We start from the raw sequence: 17,838 nt of genomic DNA on the forward strand, positions 1-17,838 counted from the left end.
GAGACTGTAGGAAAGAGGTCCCTTCCCCAAGGAGCTTACAATCTATTATATATTGATAAACGCAACAAGGTATAACGGCTGTAATATCACCTTAAAACCACGGAGGTAAGCACTAAACAAGTACATGCATTGTTAATGAATGAATATCTCTCGTTTGCTTTATTAACTAGAAGAGAAGATTGCATCCTCTGCATGGAAATAATCATCTCAATTCACACAAGGTAACATTTCCAGAGCTTTTATCAAATGACTTCTGGCCATTTATGCCCTTTTACTCAATGTGATCACAGTGTTAATGTTTTATTTTCTGTGTGCGCTCCACTAATTGTACAAATGCGCTGCTAGTCTGGGAAGGGCCGGTCTCATAAATGGCTTCCTGTACTTTGGAAGAATTGTGATCTTTTGTAAGTTTGTCATATTGTGTATTTCAACATCTTTGAGAAAAAACGTTTATATCGGTCACAAGTGTGCAAAAAATCATCGCACACTGAGATTCTTGCAGATATAATAATATCTGGATGTTTTGAGAGTTCATACAGTGAAATATAAATGTAATCATATTTGGTTTGCTCTAGATTTGTGTAACATATAGGATACACTGAATAACTACAATTTACAGTCAGCATTCATTAGTTGTGCTGATCTTTTAATTTAATACATTTAGTCTAATGTGGAATGGATTTAATTTTTTTCAGAATGTTGGATTTCATTATCACCGCTGGTATATCTGTGTAAGTTTAACTTCCTTATATTTTAAGTTTACCCCCCCCCCCCCCAAAAAAACCAATTCACAATAAACTTATTGTATATGGTTTGCATCCACTACAAGCTTCACAATAAAGGATTAGGGGGGTTTATTGAATAAGACCCTAAAAACCAAGCTTGAAACCACAGACAAAAAGGATGAAACAGCTGTTTCTGAATGGGGTCTCTTCCCCTACTTTTCTAATCCTAGACTTTGTATAATCTAACAGGCAAAAGTTATAGAGAAATAGAAATATTTAAAATGGATAATTACCCTAAAAGTGACACACTGTATGCTCTGCGTGTCATTACCCATAATCCTTAGCAGCATTGTATGACGTGACATGGGGACCTGTTTAAGACATACAAGTGCACTCATGAGTTTATCATCTGAATGTGAATCTGATGTAGCATCCAGTTATGCCGCTACTTGTAATACACCGTGTATGAGATGGTTGCATCACATACTAGGTATAATGGTCTTTGTGTTATAGAGTAACCTATACAAACATGTCTTCATTCTATTATCCTTTTTTTGGTAGAAAAAATCTCCAGTATTGACTACGACAACCCCTGCATCTGGAACACCATTTGTAAGCTCAACTCTGAGGTCAGCACAACAAACAACTATGATACAAATAGGGATGGAAACTACTCTACTGAATACAGACACTCCAGAAAGAACCATGGAGGACTCAACTACACTGAGAAATTATTTTCAGACAAGGGGAGACAACTAAAGTGTATTAGCAAGTTATTTGCATCTGTTGTTGCAGAAACAAAAATCACAGTATGGGATTTAGTAAAATGAGGACTTATATATGAAAACACAAATTTCCAGACTGTGGATAATGCTAATAAGTGACAAACTGTTCACAAAGTTACGGTCACCCTGATCTATCAATCTTCCAGACACACTATTATTGTCTTTGAAGGTTAGACTAAATCAGCAGTTTGTGATTGTAAGGGTTGTAACTGATAGCTAATCACTTTAAACGTATATTTTTATGTTCTTTTCTGGATTGCAAAACTAAGCAAAATCAGCAGGTTTCTAATGTCAAGGATGTTGTAAATGTTTATTTACAAATGGCAATAAATGATTTTTTTTTAAACACATTTATTAGCATAAGTAGTAAAGTTGCATGTTTGTAGTGGTTATGGGCCAAATTTACTAAGCAGTTTTCTGTTATAAGGCATCTTTCTGTACTGGAAGACATCTTACAGCCTGTCACATATACCACTACCAGTGTTCACGTGACGTTTGTATGAGAAAGGGGTTAATAACATCCAGCTATCCAGGTGACTCACTTACCTGCCACTAATTATAGAGGTAAATAAGGATTTTAATCAGTTAGTGTTAGGACCTGCGATATTATGGTCATGCCTTGAAAGTGGCTCACAGGCTTACACGCTTTGGCCAAAGGGTTAACTAAATTACCCTATTTTCAAGAGATATATAGGTATTTCACTGTGTATTTTTGTCACATTGGATGTTGCTCTGGACTTCTTTGGTTCTTGTTTTATACAATTAGCCACACCCAGTAGCACTCCTTTTGACACTTATATACATATATATACATATATATATTGTGCAAATTTGGGGGGGGGGGGGTTCGGAGAGCTTGCTGGGTACCTGTGTGTTTGCCTGCCACTAAATGAGCAATAAATCTCCAAAAACTGTCACACTACACCTCAATTACGCTGCTGCTGCTGCGACCACGAAGAATAATTTAAGGCCTTAACCTCAGGAGTTCCTGGTCCCCTTGATATTAGAAAAATCATTGCGCTTGGCTTATTTTACCACAGGCATAGATGTCTGTCTCGACAGACTTGTAAGCTATTTTGAGAAGGAAACAAATTATCTGACATTTGTTACACAGACACCCTCTCCTAAATCAATATCAGTTCAACCTGGGGTTTTTTGTTTACCTTCCTCTGGATCAATAAGTAGGTATAGATATAGGATAAAGTATCTGTTGTCTAAATTTAGCATAGGTTGAACTTGATAGACATACGTCTTTTTTCAACCTCATCTACTATGTAACCTTGTATCTCAGCTCCTCGCCCATTTATATCTTATATTATTGTGGTTTGTGCAAGATAAGAATGATCATCTGTTTTGTAAATCTGTAAGGATACGAATGACTTCCTGTCACCTGGCCAGAGAGGGTCCCAGGAACTGACCACGTCCCTGTGAAGCTCCACCTGGCCAGAGAGGGTCCCAGGAACTGACCACGTCCCTGTGAAGCTCACACTGGCAGATCTGTGGTATATCTGCATCCACTGTCACAAGTCATTTCACTGGAAACACGGTCCTTCTCTTTAATTTTTGTCCCGTTAACGCAGATGCCACGATGACCCGGATTACACCCAGGGGGGAAATAGTGCTTTTAAAATGAAAATTAACCCATTGGTTGCTATAGTGTTCCCACAATTTCACCTATTCATCGCTCAATCGGGATTGTTCATTCAAGGTCATAAAAGGTCTCTAAGCACCGAATGTGTCTTATGTCAGTAGACTTTTTTTGAAAATATGACACATATCCTTCTGTTTTGTAGCCTACAGGTTTTTATGGGAAAGGGTTGAGCGCAGCATCAATATAACAATTTAAGTGCTCGAGTAATGGGGCCGTTTTGGACCCCCAACACTGTCAAATGATGTCTTTATATATTTTAAGAGATACTGATTTATAGTGATGTAAATAGGACAGCCTAAATATCCATGATTACACGGATCTTGGAATCTTGTGCAGTTAGCACCCATTGTTTATACAACTTTAGAGCAGGACTACCCATTTATTTTTAATGTACATTTTAAATGTACCCGAGACAAAGCTGATCTGTGATCCCCCAACCTCTCAGGATCCCCACTTTCCGAGGTATATTTGTAGCTTTTGGTGCCGGTGTTAACCCAAAAGACTACAAACATGGCAGTAGGGTCACTAATAGAAAGCTGCAACATTATGCATTATGACGTTGCAGCTTTTGGTTGTCCACCAGGATAATGCTGACCCCGGCGGCCATATTGAACAATACTTGTCTCATGAAGAAACTAGTCATATATTGGGGACCCCAAGAGGTCAAAGGGTAGCAGATAATTTTCTGCAGAGATTCAGGTGATATAACCCCCACCAAATAAAAACATGACGCACTAACTGCTGCTTTAACTAACCTTATAAACCTGTATAAAAGACATTCCTGTACAGAATGTGCTGTGGACTAAATGCCTTAATAACGAGTAAGCTCATCTACTTGTTCCTCTATACTCTGCAGAAAAAAACAGAAGACATACACTATATAAAGTTGAAGTAGTGTATTTGTGAATAGGTCTTTATTTGAAAATATTTCAAAAGGTAGCTAAAACCTGTTGCTTTTTCCTCCACAATATTACAAAGATAAGCCCTTTCCTCTGTTGCTCGACTGCTAAAACTCTGACTCAAGCCCTCATTTTCTCCCATCTCAATTACTGTAACCTCCTGCTGTCCGGCCTTCCTGCCTCTCACCTGTCTCCCCAACAATCTATCCTAAACGCTGTTGCCAGAATCACTCTACTCTTTCCTAGATCTGTCTCAGCGTTTCCCCAGCTGAAATCCCTCTCCTGGCTTCTTATCAAATCCCACATCTCGCACTCAATTCTCCTCTTCACTTTTAAAGCTTTACACTCTTCTGCCCCTCCCAACATCTCAGCCCTAATTTCTCGCTATACACCTTCCCGACTTTTGCATACTGCTCAAGGATGTCTTCTCTCTACCCCTTTTGTGTCTAAAGCCCTCTCCCATCTTAAACCTTTCTCACCGACTGCCCCACACCTCTGCAATGCTCTTCCCCTCAATATCTGACTATCACCCTCTCTATGCACCTTTAAGACCCACCTTAAAGCAGCAGTCCATGCTCCCGAATTTTTTTTTCATTTACATTCCTCCCCTCCCCTTTAATATGTGCATCAATACAATCCACACAATGATAGTTAGCCAAGTTACCGATCGATCCGTTCTCCTGTGATTGATCAGCGAAGATTCAGCCCGGGGGTTCACTAAATGACTGCAGAGGAGAATTCTGCAGTCAGTGTGACTTTGTCAATGGGTGCTATAGAAACAAAAAAGGCTTGTTGCATTATAATACATAGAAAAACAGAACTACCGTCCAAAGAGGTGCGACAAAGGGCATAGCCCGAAACGCGTCAGAGTGGTGATTGTCCGGTTTTATGGTGTCCCCCCCTATACTAATAAATTAGTTAACCCTTGATGTGCTGGTCCTGCTTTCCGTCCTTGTGCTGTGCTCCACATTCCTCTCTAGAGGCTTTTTTCCTTCCTGTTTTGCATTATAATACATCAAAACTATAATTCAGTTGTTTAAAAAAAATGCTACAAGTATTTTCTCATAGGACAGAACTGATTTCTTAAATAAAAAAAATACATGTGGGATATTGCTTGGTCTGCAGCTTTAAAACACACCTCCTTGAAGCATACTCCCTACTGTTTCTGTACGTTGTTCCCACTTGCCAATTAGATTGTAAGCTCTTCGTGGCAGGGACTTCTTTTCCTAAATGTTGCTTTTATGTCTGAAGTGCTTCATCCCATTGTGTTATTTGTTATTTATGTCACGTGTATTACTGCTGTGAAGTGCTATCTACATTAATGGCACTATATAAAGATTACATACATTTGTTTTGCCGGAGGGGGTGGGGGGGGGGGGGGGGCTGCTTTCTTTGTGTGGTAATAAGCCATGGCTACTGGAAGTGTTAACCAATTGCTGAAATTCTACGATCTTCCTAACATCCTGTTTTATTATTGATGATCTTTTATTTATTTTACAGATTGAGCAAATTTGACAATACTTATTTTGCATTGTGTCATGATTTAGAGAATGTGCTCACTTGTCTGACAACTTTTAATCTGCAGTACGATTAGCAAGTCCTGCTTCAGTAGATACCGCTTGCCTTTATTTTTGCCTGTAGTAATATCATTAGGAGCATTGGTCCATTGAATTGTGTATAATTAAACATATATCAACTTTAAGGAAATGTAAGTAACTCCAGTTAAAAACGTATAAAAGGTCCTTTCTTTATATTTGTAACTGCACGCAATTCAGCATTTCAGATTTTAACATTTTAGCTGCTAAAAATCCAATAATCGTCATATTCTTACAGTATGCTACAGTACCCCCTACTTCAAGGACATCACCATTGTTTCTACAGTTCTATAAATTACACCTAGGAATTAGGCGTCTCAAGTTAGATTTCATGTACATGTCATTTTAACCAATCAGGCCATCGTTTAAAGTAAAACATACTGGACACCTAACAAGTTCCTATTAAACCCCCAAAATAACCACAACAGACCATTTTACTTATTAGATATTTATACATATATATTTAGGCACTGTACCGTGTATGAGTCTCACTGGATGTGCTAAAACTGAGCTTTGTCTATGTTTTATGTTCTGTCTCTGGTTTTAAATATATATTGCCATGCTCAGTAGCACTCCTCTGTGACACTCATATGCTTATATATATGTTGTGGTTATTTTGGGGGTTTAATAGGAGCTTGTTAGGTGTCCTGTATGTTTTACAATTCTTGTCCAGCTAGTCATGGCTGATTGGAGGGTGGCAACCTCCTTCCTAATTGAAGCTCACCCCCTCCCACATTTAAATGGTTATGGGCTCACTCCATAGCATCTTCCACTCAGGGGAACATGCCTGCTTGCAGTTTGGCTGTGACATCTCTAATACAGAGTGCTTTTCCTGGTAATGTACAGGTTAATAAAAGCTTCAGTCAGACTTAGAACTTTGCAACTAATATTGACAGATTTACTATAAATCATTGTTCCTGTTATTACACAGGTTATTAAGAATTTATATTAGCGTTAGGGACCCCTGAATTGTGGTCTGCCGTGCCGTTGGCTCAGGGGCTTACAACAATTTTGGCCAAAAATGTCAAACTAAAAGACCATTTTACTTATTAGATATTTATACATATATATTTAGGCACTGTACCGTGTATGAGTCTCACTGGATGTGCTAAAACTGAGCTTTGTCTGTGTTTTATGTTCTGTCTCTGGTTTTAAACATCGTTTAAAGTAAACATGTTTCCAACATTCCAACTGCATTGTGACAACCATAAGTTTAATGTGCATCCAGATGTAATTAAAGTACCATTACAATTATGTTTATACAGTGTCGAGAAAGAGTTTGTAAAACCCCAATGATTTCAGAAATCCCATGGTTTTTTCTATGATAACCTTCTTGAATAAAAAACAGTCTATTCTTAAATATCCAATAGGGTTTATATTAACGAAGTCCATGTCTTTTGAAACAAAATTATGTATGAATTAGACAATGAGTAATTAAGAGTCAGGGTATGTGCAAACGTGAGTGAAACCCTAGTTTTATCTGCTAAATTAAAGCAGATAATTAGAATCAGGTGTTTAATTAAGCAGATCTTCTGTGGTGAGTTTGGGAGGCCCCACCCAATATACAGATCAGAAACTTTGTGAGCGTGGTCTTTACCATACAGGTGTATAAAAACACATCAAGCCACAATCAAAATAATTTGAGAAACTCAGAAAAGCAGTTATTGATGCTAATCGGTCTAGAAAGGGTTGCAAAAACATTTCTTAGGCTTTGGGGCTCCACCAATCCACTGTCAGACAAATAGGCAAAGTTCAAGACCAGTCACTCTACCAAGGAGCAATCATACTACCAAAATCTCTCCAAGAACAAACCGGCAAATCATCCAGGAAATCAAAAAGAACCCCAGAGTAACATCAAAGGATCTGCAGATAACTCTGAGCTTGAGGAATGTGGAATGTTCCATGAAACAACTATCAGAAAACGACTGAACAAGAATGGTGTTAATGGAAGGATAGCCAGTGGGTAACCACTGATCTCTAAAAAGATCATTCCTGCCCATCTGAAGTTTTCCAAAGAACACATAGATGGATCACAAGACTTCTGGAACAGTGTTCTCTGGACAAAGGTAATAATCAAAGGAAGAACTTTTTGGCCTCAATGAGAAACGTCATGTTTGGCGAAAACCAAACACTGCGTTCGAACAGAAAAACCTAATTCCCGACCTTCAAGCATGGTGGTGGGAGTGTGAATGTTTGGGGCTGCTTTCCTTGCCACCATTGACACAACCATGACTTCTGCATTGTATCAGAAGATTCTAGAGGAGAATGTCAGGCCATCCGTCTGTGAGCGGAAGCTGAAACGACAGTGGGTTATGCAGCAAGATAATGATCTTAAACATAAAAGCAGATCTACAAAACAATTGCTGCAGAAGAAGAAATTCCGCTTTTTAGAAAGGCCTAGTCAAAGTCCGGACCTATATCCCATCGAAATGTTGTGGCAGGACCTGAAGCGAACTGTGAATGCAACAACAAAGCCCTCAAATGTCACTGATTTGAAGCAGTTCTGTAAGGAGGAATAAGATACAAATTCCTCGATACCGATGTGAGAGACTGACCAACAGTTACAGGAAATGCTTAGTTGAAGTCATTGTTGCTCAAGGGGGTGCCTCTACCAGGTACTGAATCTAAAGGTTCACATACTTTTTCACACATGGATATTGAATGTTGAATGATTTTGTAGATAAAGGCCGAAAAAGTATGTTTGTGTGTCATTTGTTTGATCAGGTTATCTTTATCTATTATAATTTAAGATTAAAGGAGCAATCCAAGCAATATCATACATGCGTTGTTTTAAATAAATCAGTTCTGTAGTATAAGGTAATACTTACTAGCATTTTTTAATTTTAAAATTCAACTCTTAATGGGATTTTTAGTTTTAATATACTGGGCATCTTTTGATTTCTATAGCTTTTTAGCACACTTCCCCAGCAGTGCAAGATATTTGTAACGCTTTCCTGTTTGTGATCATTTGTTGCCAATAATCCTAGCCATTGCACTGAAAACAATACCTGTTACCTTAGTAATATAAGAATACATTGTAGCTGCTGAGTTACACTGACTGAAGGATTGATTTGAAACTGAAAGGCAGCCATTTAGTGAACCCTGGGAAAAAGCCTTTTGCTGATCGCTCACAGCAGAACAAATCGATTGGCAGCTTAAGCAATTATTTTTCAATAAAGGTAATCAAAGGCTACATTTATTTAAAAACATATAAAAAAAATTAAGCTGCTTGGATGGGCTCTAAGATCTAATAACATTTTAGGTTTGAAATATGTGAAAATCCCAAAGTGTTAAACTTCTTGGTGGAAAAAAAACACACACACGTTAGTTCACGTCCAGCCACATGCAACTTGTTTACCTTATTCCGTCCCAGTCTGTAGTTCTAGACACAATTATTGCTTTTACAGCTACTTTTCAAAGTATTTTAGGTGAGCACTCTACAGAACAGTGAAAATAAAGTTGTTGATTAAAAGGTAAACAATATTAAAAGGCAGCGTCAGCACCATGTATTTCTATACCATCCATTTGCTATGTGTAGACGCCACATTCTACTTTGGAAGACCCAGTGCGATCAGCCACAGAATGTTTAATTCTATTCACTGCTGCAACACATCTACACATTGAAATGTACTGTTACCAGGTGGCAGACCCTACTACAAGTCAAGGGAATAAAAAAAAGCTGTTTTCTATGTTAAACTAAAATAAGCCCTTTAAGACAAAAGACTAGCCTGATTAAGTTCCTTTTGCAATGAACTCTCCAACATACACTACAATTCAACATTTACTGTACATTTTTATTTTATTTTTTTTAAATCGGCATTGGCGCAAGCAAAAAGTAACAGACAGCTACATCTATGTACTGTAACTACCAATAATTAATGAAAACTGCTGTAGTTCTATGTGACCCCTACTTGTATGAAATAGAAATTGTGCACTACAGTATGTGACTGAGCAGATTTTAAAGCTAAATTAAAAACGCCCTCTTCTGCCAGTGTAAAAATCAGGGGACCATCTAAAAAGGACCCCGTTTGCAGAATGGCGCTGCTAGTTAGTTGGATTTACTGTACAGGTCTACAATATTCTGCTTTCTTGAAAAAGGTCACTGTAGCAGATTTTTGTTTTGTTTAACTGGCTATGACAAACAGACTTCAAAGTTTGGTTCCTTTTTACCTAGGATATAGAAATGTAAAGGATTGCATTCTGCAACGCGCTGCCGGCCTCTATTTCAGCAAAAGGTTTACACTACTGTACAGCTAAATCAGAGAACTACGCTCTATATTTGGGATGTTTTAATTATGACAGTCAACTTTACATGAAGCACCATATATTTTAGCGGTACATTATACACACTGTATCCAAAACTATTTTGTTTAAATAGAAAAGGCTTAAAATGTACCAATGTGTCTATCCATTGAATCCCATTACTCCCCTGTTAACAGCCCTCACTGGTCCAATTTAATATGTGGATTTCATTATTATACTGTATTCATTTTAAAGAAGCAAAATGCAGATAGGCTCCCCTACAACACGAATGCCATTGAACACCCTTTGCAGAAGAAAGAAAGTCACCTTTTAATTTCCATTATACTGGCATAAAGGTGATATCAAGGCTTATTTGGCAAAAGTAAGGTCATGAAAAACACTGATGAAACAATATGTAGTTTAGGATCCTTTCCATTAGTTTTACTCTTCAGTCTCAAACATGAAACTGGATGGTGTATTTATTGCAGGGTTAAGGAAAGTTACAGAAAATGTGATATTCAGAATAAGCTTAAAAAGTAACATGCTGATAAAAAATAAACTCAATATACTAACGTACAGTAGGTAAGTATTAAGTAAATGCAGTATCTATTTTATTTGTAAAACATAAAATTAATGTAATTCATATTTTGCTCTCTTAAAATGTCATTCAATATTTAATTCTATTTGGCCTGAAATAAGCCAATAAATTATATTAATCTTCGGTTTCATTTTTATTCAAGAGTATAGTAAACTGGTGGCATGTAAATGGCAAATGCAAAATCACCAAAACATTTTAAACAAGCTGTCATGGCATTTTCATCTCTCCCCACTCCCCCCCCCTTTAAAAGTAACAATTATGGCGCATCTAAAAGAAAACCTAGCCTGATTACAGATGTCGATGCTTCCGCATTTGCAGCAAAACAGTACATGGTAACTGTGGATGACTGATGTGGAATTCAGCGGTTTCAGGAGTAAAGGCACTAAACATACATTTCAAAGTCTACTGCAGTCATATTCGGACAAGTTAAAATAAAGAAATGCCAGGGTAGGTTTTTATACTGCCCTTGGTCAATAAACTTCTTCAACATAAAGATTTTAGCTAGGGTAAAACAGGGTGATCCTTAGTCCTGCAGTGAGGCAGAAGCAAGGATTTAGCAGAGAACTATTCATCAGATGAAGAGGCTTGCTAAAGAGCAAATTATCGTTCTTTTTGTTGGGAGACCTGATTAAGCGTTCATATCAATGTTTAGCAATAGGAAAGGCAGTTTTCAGTGACTGTGGTGCATGAATAACACTGCCAGAGCACACTTCTATAACAACAATATAACAAAGCACAAGTAAAATAAAACTCGGGATTACTGTGTGCCCAAAGAAGTTATTTTTTTGTGTATATTTATCCTGTCATTTTTATATAAATATGGCAACAGTTCTAAAATCTAAGTAACAGTCCCTTTGGTGAACTTCCACTCATTGCCTTCATTACTGCTATATGCTGCATTTAGAAATCAGTATAGATTTTTATTTTCTTTAAGATTATGACAATAGAATAGTTTTTTTTTTCTGCAAAAATAATGTGGTTAGTGGTTTTCTTCCACTGCATCATCCTCATCATTAAGCTCATCGTCGTCATCATCGTCGTCTTCATCGCCTTGGTCTCCAGATTCCAAGTCATCATCATCTTCTTCAACCTGAAGTGATGAATAATGAGTTAAATAAGTTATAATGAGCTATTATGGGGGAAATCACCACTGTAGTGCTGTTTGAAGGGATTGCAGGCAATTAAACAGTGTGCTATAATAATCTGCAGTCACCAGCATTTCTACATTTATTTAGCTGCTAACAAGGGTCACAGACTGATCTCCAAAATGTCTCAGTTCAACTGCTCAGTTTGGGAAAGTACCACACTATTGCCACTGCACTACAGGCTGTCATTTCAAATGGTGGCCTTTTCTAATCTAACACCCCTGCCCTGTTGGTGGAAGTGGATATGTAGGGCTCCTTCGGTCTTCGCACAGCAGTACAGTACTACTTTCTATTCCTCCTTCACTTTCATTTGTCCAGCAATCTATCGATCATTTAACTCTACATACTCCCCTTTAACGTTTGTGTTGGACTTTGAATTCTTCCTTTCCTGGGAGGCTTATAGACTGCTTCCAGTACAAAAAAAGGACAGCCACTGTTTGGACCTTGTATTTACTAGAAATTACTCTAATCTCTCTTCGTTCTGCTCTACCTCTGACCCTGCCAATACATTTAGATTGTAAGCTCTTCGGGGCAGGGACTCCTTTTGCCTAATGTCTACTTTTATGTTGAATCGCTTATTCCTATTATGTCTTGTATATTACTGCTGTTAAGCGCTATGTACATGGAAGGTGCTATATAAAGATATACATACTATCCTTTCCTTCTCCAGCATGCTCTCATTTTTCAGCACACTCTCAGCCCTAACCCTTTACCTTGACTTAACATGTACACGCTGCCTACACTCATTCCTCTGAGCACCTCTGTAGTAAATCTCACACTCTCCCGGACATCTCTTTTCTTTCTTCAACACTGCCCTCTCTCCGGCTAATCAACACTACTGTTCTGCAGACTTTGCCGACTACATCAAGGTAAAATGTAGATCAAGTCCGTCAAGACATCCCCCTTGCATTTCCTTTCTAATAGCCCTGCTACCCTAGACTCCTTGTCACCGTATCTGAATGGTCTCAGCTACTATATAATTATTATTAGTGTCTTAGATAGCACTGACCGTATACGCAGCACTGTACATAGAATTATGCAGGCACAATGAGCCTCTGCCTCGTAGAGCTTGCAAATCTAACTTGGATGCCAGGAGCAGGGGGAGATAAAAACGGACTTGCCCAAAGTCACAAGGAGAGCCAACTGGAACTCCCCTGCTTCAAAAAGACAGTGCTATTGTTTTGAGTCAGTAACTCTCTCCCCCCCCGCCCCAACTGGACCACTGCTTCCGCCTCCTCTCTTCCCACTATGTGCAACACTAACCACATTCCCTCTCACTTCATCCAACCTCTTACTCCCACTTTGCTCCCGATACTAACACACATCTTCATCACCTCTTGCTTTGGCACCTTTCCCTCTGCTTTCTAATGTGCAACTCCCACCTATCTTCCAAAAGAAAAAAAAAAACCTCTTGATTATACTTCCCCCTCTAGCTCAGGGAGGTGGGGGGGGGAAAGACAAACTTTTTTGTCTGCTCCTCCTCCTGCTCGTGCCCCCCCCTTACCTCCGGCATTTTCTGACGTCACAACAACGTGTCGCCAGAAGCCGCCCGAGACAAGGTAAGAGGAGTTACAGAGGCCTTGAGAGAAAACAGAAAAAACTTGCGCTCAATGTGGTCTGTGCTAGAAATAGTGACTTAAAAATAAGTTAACAATACAACCTGATAGGTGAAGTTTTATGCTGCTGATCAGTGGGAATGGTTCAAACACCAAGCTACATAGAAACAGAAAGAGAACAGCGCAAAAAAACCATTGTGTAGTATATTTAAATAATTTTATAAAATGTGAAGGTGAGTATTACACGTACATCAAAAAAAAGGGTTAATAGCAAGACATGTTAGGGACATGTTACCACTCGGCAGGCACAACAGGATGCAGGCACCAGGTATTCGACGTCCTCCCTCAAAGTGCTGGTATCTGGATGCAGAGTATACAGCTCAGCGTTGGGGAACCTTCCCGCGCCTTCACGGAGCTCACAGCAGTTGTTTTCAGGGGTAGATCGCCGCGTCTCTTCCTGCTTAGTCCACGTTGGCGTGTGACGTCATCCGGCAGCGTCTCTCGGCCGGTCGCGTCTTTAGTGCGTCACTCCTTAGCGATAGGCAATCGGGCGGTATAACAAGTCCCGGACAAGTCCCACAATGAAACGAATCTTCAAGTACAAAGCCGCAATGGGGGTATATGTAAAAAATGAAGGAACGCGCCCTCATTTTTTACATATACCCCCATTGCGGCTTTGTACTTGAACATTCGTTTCATTGTGGGACTTGTCCGGGACTTGTTATACCGCCCGATTGCCTATCGCTAAGGAGTGACGCACTAAAGACGCGACCGGCCGAGAGACGCTGCCGGATGACGTCACACGCCAACGTGGACTAACCAGGAAGAGACGCGGCGATCTACCCCTGAAAACAACTGCTGTGAGCTCCGTGAAGGCGCGGGAAGGTTCCCCAACGCTGAGCTGTATACTCTGCATCCAGATACCAGCACTCTGAGGGAGGACGTCGAATACCTGGTGCCTGCATCCTGTTGTGCCTGCCGAGTGGTAACATGTCCCTAACATGTCTTGCTATTAACCCTTTTTTTTGATGTACGTGCAATACTCACCTTCACCTTTTATAAAATTATTTAAATATACTACACAATGGTTTTTTTGCGCTGTTCTCTTTCTGTTTCTAAGAGGCCTTGAGAGCATTTAATTGAAATGTTGTGGGGAAGAGCACAGGGCCCCTGTAAGCGCCGCGTCACCCTTCCCCAGTTTGATGCCTCTTGCATCAAAAACTTCTCGAATATTTCTATTCCTGCTTAGTTAATTTCACTGCCCTCACCAAAGTCGCCAAAGATTTACATAATGACAAATCTCAAAATCGTCCTACTCCCTTCTAATTAAAAAATAAAATAATGAAAAATACAGACAATAATAGAGTCAGTTTCTCAAAATGGGTGCGAACACATCTAAATTAACACAAAAATACATAAGTGCAGAAAGCAGTAACAAAGTAAATCAAGGTAACGGGATAATGAAACAATCTGAGATAGCCCTTACTCATTGCTTTATTTTAGCAGTGCAGCATAGGGAGCATGCTTTAGAAAGAGCCCAGCTGAGTCCAAACTGTTCCTGAACCTCCCTATGCTGCACTGCTCAAATAAACCAAAAACAAATAGAGATCTGTTTTTTCATGAGGCCGTTACATTGATTTAATTTGGTGTTGCTGCACCCTCTGCTGTATTTTTCCCTTATAAGTTAGCTTGACCTCTCTGCTGCTTTTCACTCGTTCGATCACCCACTACTGCAAACGCTTCTCTTCTTTGATACCCGCAACAAAAGTCTGTCTTGGTTCTCCTTTTACATTTCTAATCACTCCTTCGGTGTATTTATTTCTAGGTCTTCTAAGCCCTGTCACATGTCTGTTGGCGTGCCTTAGGACTCTGTCCTGGGACCACTCTCGCGCTCTACAGACTCAGTTGACAATTGGGGGTTTTCCACCCCAATGATAAAGTAATCACAATAACAGATGCCACTCAAAGTTCATGAGCCTCATAATCTAATTGACCAGAAAATACAATTTGTATACTATTTTCTTCTATTCAATAACATTGCACATGCACTACAACTGCTACACACATACGTTAGGATGCGCTGTACATTAAATGCAGAGGAATAGGGGTACACAGTATATCTTTTAGATGTCTTACTGGCTCTCCAAGTTCCTTGAGTTTTTTCTTCAGAGCAAATATTTTCTGATCTTGATCAGCCAGAAGCACCAGCAGGTCGTCCTGTTCTTTCTTGGAGTCTGTAACCTCATGCTGCAATTTGATCCTTTCATCTTGTAAAATGGCTACTGTGCTGTTGGCCGAGTCTAGCTGCTGTTTCAAAGAACACTTCTCCTCTGACACACTTTTAAGCTCTTTCTAAAAACAATCAGAACAAAATATGTGGTACAAAGAGTTTGAGATGCACTTGCTAAAATCACCATTTTGTCAATTGATAACTGCCACACTTTAGATAATGAAAATGCCAAATTACTATTGTGAAAATGTTAATGTATAGAATTCTGTGTGTGGAACCTGCGCTCCAATGCAGGTCTACTGTAAGTACACAATTGTAAATGAGTCCAAAAAGCACCATGTGGGATAATAATATGATGAAGAATCCTGCGGTGTGGTATCCTTAATGGGGACCTATATTCCCTGAAGGAACTGAGCAAAGGAGCAACCCCCTGCGCAGGACCTCATTGGGATGGGCCCTGGAACACTATAACACCACATTCCATGTCATTTGCATTGAAAAAAGTCTCTTACTCACATCACTGGAATGGTGTATGAAGCGTGCTGCAACTTAGCTTGTGAAAATGTTAAACCTCCAAGATAAGGCTATTAAAAAGACACACACACACACACTTTGAGGTGTGTTTAATATATATATATAAATATATATATTATATATATATATATACACATATATATATATACATATACACACACACACACACACACATATACAGGTAAACCCCGTTATAACGCGGTCCTCGGGGTCCACCCCGAGACCACCGCGTTAGTAACGGGGTCGCGCTATTTTTTTTTTTTAAATGGCCGCCGCGCGCCTGATCGGGAGGGAGTCAATTAAATAAATAAATAAAAAAGTTTTTTAAAAATGGCGGCGATTCATCCCTCCTCCCTCTCCCTCCCCCCCCCCCACCCCCGAGGTATGCCCCCGCAGGGCAGTGCCCCTCTCTGGGTGCAGGAGGGTGGGTTACATGTCAGCAGCACGGTGTACTCACGGTCACAAGTCCGAGCTGCAGAGAGGCTGCAAAATGGAGACGGAGCCCCCAGGAGGAAAGCTGGGACCGGAGCCAGATGCTGCTAGAAGCAAAGCATTCTGGGAGTGGACGGGGCTGCCTCTGTCCAGCCTCATCTGCCCCTCACAGGGAGGGTGGATCCCCCATAGAGACCTGCCCCCCTCACTCCCAGCCAGGGCACAGGAGTGACCCCAAAACAGAGACCTGCCCCCCTCCCTCTCCAGCCCCCCTCCCTCTCCCTCCCAGCCCCCCTCCCTCTCCCTCCCAGCCTCCTGGGTTTGCAGTGCGTGGCAACGTGTGTCTGTGTCCTCCCAGCCAGATCTGCTGCTGCTGCTGCTGCAAGAGGGAGGGGGGGGGGGGGGGGGGTTGGGCTGCTGACATGTGAAAAACGGGCTGGTGGGCTGCTGACATGTGAGGGGGGGGTGGGCTGCTGACATGTGAGGGGGGGGTGGGCTGCTGACATGTGAGGGGGGGGTGGGCTGCTGACATGTGAGGGAGGGGGGTGGGCTGCTGATATGTGAGGGAGGGGGCTGCTGATATGTGAGGGGGGGGCTGCTGACATGTGAGGGGGGGGGCTGCTGACATGTGAGGGGGGGGCTGCTGACATGTGAGGGGGGAGGGGGCTGCTGACATGTGAGGGGGGGGCTGCTGACATGTGAGGGGTGGGCTGCTGACATGTGAGGGGGGGGTGGGCTGCTGACATGTGAGGGGGGGGGGCTGCTGACATGTGAGGGGGGATGGGCTGCTGACATGTGAGGGGGGGGTGGGCTGCTGACATGTGAGGGGGGGGTGGGCTGCTGACATGTGAGGGGGGGGTGGGCTGCTGACATGTGAGGGGGGGGGTGGGCTGCTGACATGTGAGGGGGGGGGGTGGGCTGCTGACATGTGAGGGGGGGTGGGCTGCTGACATGTGAGGGGGGGGTGGGCTGCTGACATGTGAGGGAGGGGGGTGGGCTGCTGACATGTGAGGGGGGGGCTGCTGACATGTGAGGGGGGGGGGCTGCTGACATGTGAGGGGGGGGGGCTGCTGACATGTGAGGGGGGGCTGCTGACATGTGAGGGGGGGAGGGGGCTGCTGACATGTGAGGGGGGGGCTGCTGACATGTGAGGGGGGGATGGGCTGCTGACATGTGAGGGGGGGGGTGGGCTGCTGACATGTGAGGGGGGGGTGGGCTGCTGACATGTGAGGGGGGGGGGGTGGGCTGCTGACATGTGAGGGGGGGGGGTGGGCTGCTGACATGTGAGGGGGGGGTGGGCTGCTGACATGTGAGGGGGGGGGTGGGCTGCTGACATGTGAGGGGGGGGTGGGCTGCTGACATGTGAGGGGGGGGTGGGCTGCTGACATGTGAGGGGGGGGGTGGGCTGCTGACATGTGAGGGGGGGGTGGGCTGCTGACATGTGAG

At 41.7% G+C, this 17,838-nt stretch overlaps 1 protein-coding gene across 11 annotated transcripts in view; it reads right to left on the reverse strand.

Moving 5' to 3' along the window:
- Positions 1-9,929: 9,929 nt before the first annotated feature.
- Positions 9,930-17,838, reverse strand: part of USO1 (USO1 vesicle transport factor) — a 61,834-nt gene continuing 53,925 nt past the window's right edge. For all 11 annotated transcript variants that reach the window (XM_075565200.1, XM_075565211.1, XM_075565179.1 and 8 more), the window contains 2 exons: positions 15,333-15,548; positions 9,930-11,585 (listed from right to left, as the gene is read on the reverse strand). In XM_075565200.1, coding sequence (XP_075421315.1) covers positions 11,475-11,585; positions 15,333-15,548 — 327 coding nt within the window. In that variant the 3' untranslated portion in view covers positions 9,930-11,474. The remainder of the gene's footprint in view (positions 11,586-15,332; positions 15,549-17,838) is intronic.

This window comes from Ascaphus truei, chromosome 1 (assembly GCF_040206685.1).
Source record: "Ascaphus truei isolate aAscTru1 chromosome 1, aAscTru1.hap1, whole genome shotgun sequence".
Lineage (NCBI taxonomy): Eukaryota > Metazoa > Chordata > Amphibia > Anura > Ascaphidae > Ascaphus > Ascaphus truei.